Source organism: Prenolepis imparis, unplaced genomic scaffold, assembly GCF_030444845.1.
Source record: "Prenolepis imparis isolate NDT839.2.m4 unplaced genomic scaffold, iyPreImpa1.0 SCAF_8, whole genome shotgun sequence".
NCBI classification, from domain to species: domain Eukaryota; kingdom Metazoa; phylum Arthropoda; class Insecta; order Hymenoptera; family Formicidae; genus Prenolepis; species Prenolepis imparis.
This window is the reverse complement of record NW_028141166.1, coordinates 2,879,707-2,891,120: the sequence shown is the minus strand read 5'-3', so window position 1 is coordinate 2,891,120 and position 11,414 is coordinate 2,879,707. Positions and strand designations below refer to the sequence as shown.

General features: G+C 44.5%; 2 protein-coding genes across 2 annotated transcripts; both read left to right on the top strand.

Moving 5' to 3' along the window:
* The first annotated feature begins 8,050 nt into the window (after positions 1 to 8,050).
* On the top strand, positions 8,051 to 9,163 carry LOC145939283 (uncharacterized). The gene has a single exon (XM_083043519.1). The coding sequence runs from the start codon at positions 8,051 to 8,053 to the stop codon at positions 9,161 to 9,163; it is 1,113 nt and encodes a 370-aa protein (XP_082899645.1).
* Positions 9,164 to 9,800: 637 nt separating this feature from the next.
* LOC145939282 (uncharacterized) lies at positions 9,801 to 10,964 on the top strand. Its single transcript, XM_083043518.1, has one exon. The coding sequence runs from the start codon at positions 9,801 to 9,803 to the stop codon at positions 10,962 to 10,964; it is 1,164 nt and encodes a 387-aa protein (XP_082899644.1).
* The last annotated feature ends 450 nt before the right edge of the window (positions 10,965 to 11,414 follow it).

The window sequence follows — 11,414 nt, the reverse complement described above, 5'->3', positions numbered from 1 at the left end:
AATTAGCAAATTATGAAGACTATTTAATAAATCTTATCACACAACTTCACACGATTCAACGTAATGCGCGCGAAAACGTAGTAACAGCAAAAGTCAAATCAAAAAAATATTACGACAAAAAATTAAACCCTCAGACTTTTAAACCCGGAGATCAGGTATTCTTGTTAAAAGGACCGAAACCAGGTAAATTCGGAGACCAGTATACCGGACCTCATGAAATTTTAGAGATATTAAATAAAAATAATGTAAAGATCAAAATAAAGTAAAACAGCCGCATAGTACATCCTAATCGTTTACGAATATCGCACATCAAACCAATATCTAATAATAAATAACCAACTTTCAGATGGACCCTCGACTCAGGAGATTAACCGCACTATTAATTATTCTATTACAATATTTACCTCACACTATTGGAATAATAGGATACGACTGCGGTTCATCATCTGCTAATCTGACAACGTTATCCTTGCTAAATACTGAAGAATGCGATATACCTCAGAGGAAAATAAATTCAACTCAAATTTACGTACAACTATTGCAGATCAATGAATTCGAAGCCGTTCAAGTCGTACAATGTAAAATCGAAATTGATAGACTAATCAAAAAGTGCGGAATGTTTTCTCACACCTTGGATGTACTTAACGGGAAATACTCATACATAGAGGAAATAAACCGCGAAACCTGTAAACGAATGCATAATCAAGGAGACTATCGAATGGGAACCACATATATAACGGGAATAAAATCAAATTCAACAACGGCACATCCAATAACCTTGGTCACGTTGACAACGACGGCTCATGTTATGGAAGAGCGTACTCCGACCCCTACGGAACATGGGCAGAAGTTGTCGTAATAGGAACTGTAACAATTACATTACAAGATTATACCGCCGACGTACGAATAAATACCAACAGAGTACAACTTAGATCAGGCGTCACGTGCGAATTCAGTTCAACACATTGCGTGGACGTTGAAGGAGGAGATACTGGGAAACTATACCCGTAGGTCCTTGCAAGTTCAATAACTACGGCATATTATATGAGGGATACGCTCATAAAATAGTTGACAATGAACAACATCAAACGGTTTATTCTCTCACCACACAAGAAGCGATATTCGCTCTTACCAGCAAAAGAAAGCAAGAAGTTTGCGGATACTCTCTCGTACGAACAGAACATCCTAAACTAATGATTTTCGAAACAGTACTCGGAACCGTCATCTTTAAAAAACAATCACGCATCTCAAACCTTGATATCTTTACGTACATGAATTCGAAATTCGTCTACGTAGAGAAGCATATCCGTACACAAATCAACCAACTTCATCATGATATTTTATTTCAACAATGTAACCTGGAGCAACGCATGTTACAAAACGCCTTAGCCATAGCCACACAATCTCCTGATATCTTTGCATATCACTTGATGAAAGGTCCCGGTTATATGGCCCTACAAGCCGGCGAAGTAATACACATAGTAAAATGCGTACCTGTCGAAGTTACACTCGCTCAAACAGACCGTTGTTTCAATCAATTACCCGTACTCCGGGAAAATCGAACATATTATTTAACACCACAAACTCACATATTATTACGACAAGGTACACAAACTACGTGTAATACGTTAGCACCCGCCATGTATCAGTTGGAAGATTCCTGATATAAATTTATGCCGAGACCGGTGGATACCATACCGCCCATTATCATGAAACCTTTAACCAAACTAGTATGGAAATACATCAGCCCAGGATCATTGGCTACTAGCGGCATATACTCAGAAACGGACTTAAAGGACCTAAGAGACCATATAATGTTCCCAGCTGAACGACCTGCAGTTCTTAACTCTTTGGCAAGAGGAATAATGGGCAGAACAATCTCTCTAGAAGAAGGATCGATTTTCAACTTATTAGACGCAAAAACGATCAAAAAATAGCAATATCCGCTTGGCAAAAATTCTGGAGTAAATTTTTAATTTTTGGAAATTTCAGCGCAGGACTGTTAGGAATATACATGGCCATTAGGGTCGTGAAATTAATATTAGATACCATAGTCCATGGCTACGCCCTACACACCGTATATGGGTGGTCCTTATACCTGATAGGGGCCCTATGGGACTCCCTGACCAACCTATTATTGCACCTAAAAATGAAACGACCAATGAAATCGAAACCAAGCGCCCCAGACAGTGAAACGCTTGAACTCCATAACGGTGAAGATAATGCAACTCCAACAACAGTCTATCCCCTCCTCCCCAGAAGAGAAGATAACACTTACTCCTTCGAACTCAAGGAAACCAAATATTGAACCACTAATACCTTACATCTTATCAGCTTTATAAAAAAAAAAAAAAAAAAAAAAATCAACGTTAATATAACTAAAAATTTTTCCTACAGACAAAATGAATATTCAATATTTAAGAACCGATCTCCTCACACGCAACCGCCTAGAAGTGACTGTAATAAGAGTAAAGTCACCGCATCTTTTTTGGATACAACTCCAAAACAGCGCAAAGGACCTGCAGGACTTAGAAGAAGAATTAAAATTCAGAATGGACAGAAAATCCTCATACCTCCATTTATGGCCGAAAGCCATGCAAATAAACCTAGACGTCGCAATTAAAGAAGGCGACAGTTGGAAACGAGGATTTATTAAGACGATAAACGAGGACAACCCTAACAATTAAAGTCATCCTAGGAGATTGGGGACGACTCGTACAGCGACGCATGTGCGACGTATTCATACTCGAGGACAGATTCAAAGAACTGACTTGGCAAGCGCTTCTCTGTGGATTAGCACACACAGAACCCGCCGAAAAAACCAAAACATGGCCAATACTAACTCGAAAAATATGTCAGACAATGCTCGAAGGCAATAAAGGATGGATAAACATAATTAACCCCCCACGGGATGGAGCGGCCTTCGTAAAATTAGAAATTCAATCAAGAAACAACATCTTTCCCAATTCTGTATACAACGTCAGGGACACACTGATTCAAATAGGACTCGCAAAAGTCAGCGCTCAAGTCGATGCTAATGTTAATCCATCCATATAAATAAATATATACATCCTATAAAATTACAACATAATATAATCCACTCTTACTAACAATTATATATTTAAGACCATAAGGCATACCGCCGGATTTATCCATACATAAAGACAACAATTTCATTACCATTTCAACATATTAAATATAATATCTACTACAGAAATGGAGATCCAGTACATCGAAACGGAGTTCCTGACTCGCAGTCGCCTAGAAGTGACAATACTGAGAGCGGATTCACCACTCCTCTTCTGGGCACAATTAAAAAACGGCGAAGCAAACCTCCAAGAGATGGAAGAGGAGCTCAAGTTTCGAATGGACAGGAGAGCAAAATCGTTATATATTTTACCCGAAAACCTGAAAACAGAAATGAAGGTCGCAATCAAAGAAAAGGAAACGTGGAAACGCGGCTTCATCAGAAGCATCGACAAGCCTATCTGGATGGTCCAGGTAGTACTAGGCGATTGGGGCAGGACAACCTGGTACCACACGAACGATGTCTACATCCTGGAAGATAGATTCAAAGAATTGCCATGGCAGGCCATTATCTGCGGGTTAGCCTATACCAAGGCCCCCACCAACAAAACCACTTGGCCCAGGAGGACACGCCACTTATGTCAACTCCTTCTTGAAAAACAACAAGGATGGATTAACATCATACATCCCTTGAGACAAGGAGCGGCACTCGTAAAACTACATATGAAAATCGACAGCGAATTCAACAGAGCATACAACGTTAGAGACGTGCTTGTCAAACTAGGACATGCAGAGCTGCACACAAAAATCACAGCCGACGTCGAACCCGCCGTATAAATGAAAACATATATATATATATATATATATATATACGCATATATATACGCAAATATATTCATCCGTAATCTTAAGTTAAACTATTGTATTTTTTTTATAACCTCGTATACTCTATATTATTATTCATATGTTATATTTCGTTAAATACCTTCTCTTTATACATATATATATATATATATATATATATAAAATTTTTTATATAGTCTCAAATACATAAAATATTGTCTTTTTATCTCTAGATTAAAATAAGTTATATTTTGTTAAAAATAATATCATGTAATTTCAGTAGTAAAAGGAGAGAAGGAATTTACCTATATATATAACCAACACGTATACACCAATATTTTAGTTTAATATTCTTCGTAATCGTGAAGGTGGAATCATTTTCCATTCTATAGAAAAATTACCTGATCATCAGTTCCAGTATAACAATGCCAATATATCATCAACTCCAATGGACTCCTGAAATAACAGAAGAAATACGGCAAAGACCCATCGACGGCGTGAGACCACAAGATCACCCTGAAACTTATTTAAAATTGATGGAAATCCGATGTGTCATACAAGCACGGGGGAACATCTATCAAAATACTGAAGACTACTCTAAAATCTGCCAAGAATGTTATAATAAAATACCAACCAAGGAGAAGTATATGACACTACCACCCCACAATCTAGTCCATAAGGACTCAGCAGACAACCAAACAAACTGCACTAAGTGCGAAATAATAATCGTACTAATAAAACCTGCAGAAGAATGTATCGAATGTATAGAAGAATTTCTATACGTCAACTACGAACACCTGGTAGACGGATGGGGCCAAGCTGTGTTTCCCAGAAGGAGAGAAGAACAATAAAAGATAAAGGAGAGAAAACAACCATAAATCACTGACAACGATCAGGCAGTAAACCGCGTGTCATTTCAAAAATATTTCACACCTCCTACTTATCGATATGGACAAATAAAGGGAAAAAGATTCCACGTGCACGACACCCGTCCTTACCAGTAATAAAAGAAAAAAAATAAATAAAAATAAAAAAAAATAAAAAAAATAAATAAATAAATAAAAAAATGTAAGAAAAGAACGAAAGAATAAGGAAGGGGTTTTGGTGGTCGCCTTTTTCTTTCCTCCTTTTCAAAAAAGAGATACATGTTAACTAAAGGAAGCACAATTAACCAACGGTTAAATGTGGTTCTTTCTACCGATATTCACAAATCGCGGCAAGAAAAGAATCGAAAAATTTTATTTCTCTTTTGCAAATGTTGTGTTACACCCCCAACATTTGTCTAAGACGGGGGGTGTTACGTCCTGTGGACTGCACGATTCTTTTCTCCTCCCCGATTTACGCAGATTCGCGTTCCGCGAACATATTAATTATAAGACCGAAATTAGTTATAAGAATTAAACGGAGAAAGACAGTGATTGTGAAACAACTCGACCGGTGAGATTACGAAACCTACACTTTGATCAATAAGTCATAGGTAATGTTGAAATATCACGATCGACACACGCTATCAGCGGACCAAAGATCAGAATTAAGAAAAAACACTTCATACAAGAGAGCAATACGTTGCGCAAAAGGGATTAAAACACCGAACGTATGACTATGAGTCACAAGAAAAGAAGACGCCCTTTGCCCTATAAGAAGGGCAGACGAATAGTATAAAAGCAGTGAATCTTCCAAGAACGCTCTCTTTTTTTATTCCGCCTACGTCGTGGCAGTTACGCACTTGCGCACCGTAATAACCATTAGTGTAACGATCGGACTCAGCAATAATTAACAACCACCCAGCGTCTTCATCGACACATTCGAGAACTCGAGGGAACCCAGTAATCCTGAGAACCAGCCGATTTGTCAGCGCCGTTCAGCAACTAGATCACATCAAATAGTAAGTACACTCATTCAAACGTAATCCCGCAAAAACAAATAAAGTCCAACAACGCGACTAAAATCAACATAATTCTCAGTGAATTCCGTCGCCTGTAATGCGATCAAGCGCGCCCATAAGTGGAAGCGCAACGATTTCGGCCGTACTCCGCTGCGAGCGGAACGTTTAGTAGCACAATACTACCGCCTTAACGAAGAATTTAATTTAATAACCAAATACACGTACATTCCACGTTCTCCCTCTCCCTCTCTATCGTGTATTTCCCCAACCACCTGTACTTGTCTCTCCTTTTTCTTTTTGTCCAGTCCTTCGTCCCCCGACTCAAGACCATCCTACTCCCCCTCTCTATTTTCATCTATTCCTATAACTACAGATGACTCTGTATACTACCAAATCTCCTCCTAGATCCTTTCGGAAACGATATCCGTCCAGTTCTCTTACCCCTCCCGTCATAATTATTGACGACTCTCCTCCCTCACCTCCTTCCCTCATAGATCTCACACATGAACCGTAACGATAAAATTAATTGTATCTACACACACACAATCAGACACATACCAGTACTTTAATATATATATATATATATATATTCGTGTTCACATAAATAAATGATAATTTTTTGTTAATTAGTAAGTTATTCAAGTACCCATTACTCTATCCTGACCAAAAATCGCACTAGGTCCCATCCCGTGCAAAAGAGATTAAATTCTCTTGCCGAAAAGGAACCAACGAACGAATAGTCCCTTAAACAGAGTAAGAGCGGCCTTTGGGGTCGGTGACCTTTGTTAGAAAATGTCTCTAGTAACTCCCGAAATTATATCGATTACGAAAATAATCGCCTGTAGTACATCTATTGCATTTCGAATGTAATAATCGAATCTAAATTTATTTGTTTTCTCGAAGGCCGTGCAGCGGCTCGGCGTCTTAAACGTGTTTACATTTTTTTTTGTCCCTCGCGCGTCTCACCGCGCGCCGCGCCGAGCCACGCAACGTCAATATCAGCTGACGGGTAGATTTTCGGTAAAACCGATACAGTTCGATAACGACCTCTCGACAAAACGCGTCTTTGTCAATTTCGCATTCGAATTTCTCTGTCGCGAGTTACGCTGTATCTCTTATTTTCCATTGTGATTTGTTACAATAAAACGTTAAAAACTTGAACAAGTGTCGCATCAATTTAACACGTGCATTCGCGCAACTCACATTAACATAATTTTTGGTCCTTCGAGCCGGATACTTGTGTCGGATATTTCACGCACTCACTGACAGTTCGCAATATTTAGCATTATTCTCGTTCTCGTCTCGCCTTCGCAGACGTTCTCTCGTTCCTCGCGGCCAGTGCTATCTCTCTCGCTCTTTCGCGCTATCAGTGTCATAGTGACGTGCTGATAACTGCACTCTCATAACTGCATTCGCAGCTCTAAACGGCAACGCTCAGTGACCGTTAAAATTTCAAGTTGTGTCAAAGGCAACGCTCGTGACCTTTCTAGAAGATTCGTCAAGATGACAACAGTCGGATCAATAATAGAAAAGCAAAACCATCTGTTCGGTGTTATTGCTCGCGCCTTCGAAAACACCAAGAAGCTCAGAGCTGACAAAATCAACCGCTTCACCCTTGACGCCCGACTTCACACTCTCGAGACCAACTGGGAAAAGTTCCAAGGCCACCACGACAAACTCATTGGCGGTATCACAGACGAAACACGTAAGCATCCTTATTTTGCGGATGACTTATATTCAGCATGCGAGGAAGCGTATTATGACGCAAAGTCCAGTCTGATGCACATACGTGAGCCATTTCTCGAGCACACCGAAGAGGCGAACGAGTCTATAAATAATAAGAATTCGAAATCGGGCTCGTGTCGCGCGCTTCCAAAGATTAGTCTGCCGAAATTCTCCGGTGATTATCACGACTGGCCTTCGTTTCGCGACCTCTTCCACTCCATGGTCGGATCCAATCGAGATATTCCGTGCGTCGAAAAACTGCACTACTTGAAGTCTCAGACTACAGGAGAAGCAGCTCGATATCTCGCGAACATCCCGGTGACAGCCGAAAATTTCTCACGCGCTCACATCTCGATACGAAAATCGGCGCATCCCGGTCTCAACGTATCTAGATCGAATCTTCGAGTTGAAGGTGCTGACTCAGAAATCGAGCTCCGATCTCAAGACTCTTCTGTCAACCGTCAAGGAATCGCTTGGCGCCTTGCAGTCCCTCGGTGCGCCTACCGAATATTGGGACATCCTGATGGTTTACATCGTGACACGGCGCCTTGACACGCACACCCTGGAAGCATGGGAGATCGAACAAGGAAATTCGAACGACCTTGCAACGTTCGATCAACTCGAATTATTCCTGGAGGCCGCATTCGAGCCCTAGAAACGGTGCAGTCTCGCATCTCGAAACCAGCTGCGACTGCTTCGTCGTTCTCCATTCGACCTACAGGAGATGTCGACCTGCACGAAGAGTTGCAAAGATTCTGGCTTCAGGAAGAAATCACGTCTTCATCATCCAAGCATCTCACTTCGGACGAGCTTGAGTGCGAGAACCATTTTCTCGAAACTCACTCTAGAGACAGTTTCGGCAGATACATAGTTCGTTTGCCGTTTCGATCGAATCATCAGCCGCTTGGAGAATCCCGATCATCAGCTTTTCGTCTTCTTACTACGACTCAGACTCGGATTCAACGCAACGTGTCCTTCGGCAAACTGTACATCGACTTCATGACGGAGTACGAGACCTTGGGGCACATGCGACAAGCAGCATCACCCACGACGAGCACTCCAGTCTATCTTCCGCATCATGGAGTTCTTCGGGAGTCCAGTTCAACCACAAAGCTGAGAGTCGTATTCAACGGCTCATCTCGCACTGCTTCCGGCGTCTCTCTCAATGACTGCCTTCATGCGGGACCGAAGCTGCAACAGGATCTCGATGCCGTCCTTCTCCGGTGGCGCATTCACGCCTTCGCATTCGCCGCGGACATCACCAAGATGTATCGGCAGATATCTGTACACCAGGACGATCGAGACTTCCAACGAATTCTCTGGCGCGAATCCGGAACGCCACAAGAGTTCCAACTCACCACGGTGACATACGGCCTCACCTGCGCACCGTATCTTGCGCTTCGAGTCATACAGCAACTCGCCTCCGACGAAAAACCGCGTTTTCCGCAGGCGTCTGCGATCTTGCTGAAGGAGATGTACGTCGACGTCCTCTCAGGTGCTGACACTCCGCTCGAAGCTCAAAGGAAGGCTATGCAGTTAGTGAGACTCCTCAAGGCGGGCGGCTTCCAGCTACAGAAGTGGGCCTCTAACAATGACGCCATTCTCGCGAACATCGAGACGTCGACCGCAAACCCAACGAACAGGGAACTACCAACGGAAGCACGTACTCTCGGTCTTACGTAGCATCCAGCTGCTGACGTCTTCACCTTCCATGTGAGTCATAACACACTCGCGAGGACGCTTACGAAAAGATCAGCGTTGTCTCGCATCGCTCAAATCTTCGATCCTCTCGGATGGCTCGCTCCTGTCACCATCGTCGGAAAGATCTTCATCCAACGACTTTGGAAATCGCAGATCGGATGGGACGACCCACTACCTCCACCGCTCGCCAACGAATGGGTCAGCTTCGACGAAAGCCTGACGGACGTGTCTGAAATATCAATCCCGCGCTGGCTCCACACCTCTTCATCCGTGGCTTGGAATTTCACGGATTCTCCGATGCGTCCCAGGACGCACTCGGAGCGGTACTCTACATCCGGACCTTCCATGAGTACGCCGACGCCAAGGTCATGCTTCTCGCAGCCAAAAGCAAGGTTGCTCCAGTTAAACGACAAACAATCCCTCGCTTGCTCTCGGCGGCTGTTTAATTATCACGTCTTCTAGTTCGAGTTCGAAAAATTCTCGAACTCGAACATGTTCCTGCTCACCTCTGGACCGATTCGACCATCAGCCTCGCGTGGATTCAAGGACATCCATCCCAGTGGAAAGAGTTCGTCTGTAATCGGGTAGCTGCTATTCAGGAGATAACTCCCGATGCACGATGGCATCATGTCGCAGGAGTGGACAATCCGGCCGACTGTCTCGAGGTCTGACTCCTCACCTACTGCAGCGTCATAATCTCTGGTGGCATGGTCCTTCGTGGCTGCAAGGTCCCTCCGTTGGGTGGCCTTCACGAGTGCCTCCTCTCGACCAATCAGCCGACCTCGAAGAGCGTCCTCAGAAGCTTGTGCACGTTGCGACTGTAAGTACACCGCCTGACAGCTGGGATCTCATAAATCGCTTTTCACAGCTCCAAAAACTTCTTCGTACGACGGCGTGGATCATGCGCGCCGCCGCTCGCTTCCGAAGCCTCGACAGTCCAGCCTCAACAACTCTGACGCCTGACGAGATCCTCATCGCTCGCGCCTTCTGGATCAAGGAGACGCAGAGGACATACCTCGGCAGAGCGCTGGACATCTGCGCCCAGAGAACCGCTCTACCTCGATCACATTCTCTCCTCAAGCTCGCGCCCTTCGTGGATCATGAGGGCATTCTTCGCGTCGGAGGACGTCTAAAAAACTCACTTCTCGATAACGAGATCAAACATCCTGCTATTCTGCCTCGTGATTCGCCTTTCTCACGTCTGGTCATTGCAGATCTGCATCAACAAACTCTTCATGGCGGAGTTCAAGTCGTGCTAGCTATCCTGCGGCAGCAGTTCTGGATCCTCGGCGGTCGCGCTCCTGTCAGCGCTTTCATTCGAAGATGCGTCCGATGCGCTCGACACCGCGCCACCACCGCCAGCGAAATGATGGGTTCGCTACCCGCGCAGCGCGTGACTCCAACGCGCCCCTTCTTGAACGCCGGCGTGGACTATGCCGGTCCGTTCACCCTTCGCACCTGGCGTGGACGAGCAGCCCGTTCCTACAAGGGCTACCTCATCGTGTTTGTATGCTTCGCCACCTCAGCTGTCCACCTTGAGATGGCCACTGATTATTCTACGCAGGAATTCCTCGCCGCGTACCGTCGATTCATCAGTCGACGCGGACGATGCAGCAATCTCACGAGCGATTGCGGCACGAATCTCGTGGGCGCCGACGCGGAACTCCGCCGCATGTTTACTTCCGCGTCCGAAGAAGTCACCCGCCTCGCTCATCTCCTCGCCGCCGACGGTACCACTTGGCGATTCAATCCGCCTTCCGCTCCACATTTCGGGGGGAAATAGGAGGCCGCGGTAAAATCCGTCAAATTCCACCTTCGACGCGTTCTCGGAGACTCGGTACTCACGTACGAGGAGTTCACTACCCTCCTTACCCAGATCGAGGCCGTTCTAAACTCCCGACCGCTCTGCGCGCTCTCCGACGATCCCGCAGACGTCACCGCGCTGACACCCGCGCACTTTCTCGTCGGCGAATCGCTAATCACCGTCCCGGAATCGTCCTTAAACGGATCCAATAACTATCGGTTCGCTCGCCTTGATTCTCGACGAATGGTATCCACCGTCTAAGTGGCCGTTAGCGCGAGTGATCGCCGTACATCCTGGTTCTGACGGACGAATTCGCGTCGTTACCGTACGCACTGCCACTTCGGAATTTAAAAGGCCGATTGTGAAATTGTGTCCGCTTCCGATCGAATCATAAAATCTGTACATTTGCTACCGTTATCAGTCACTTTT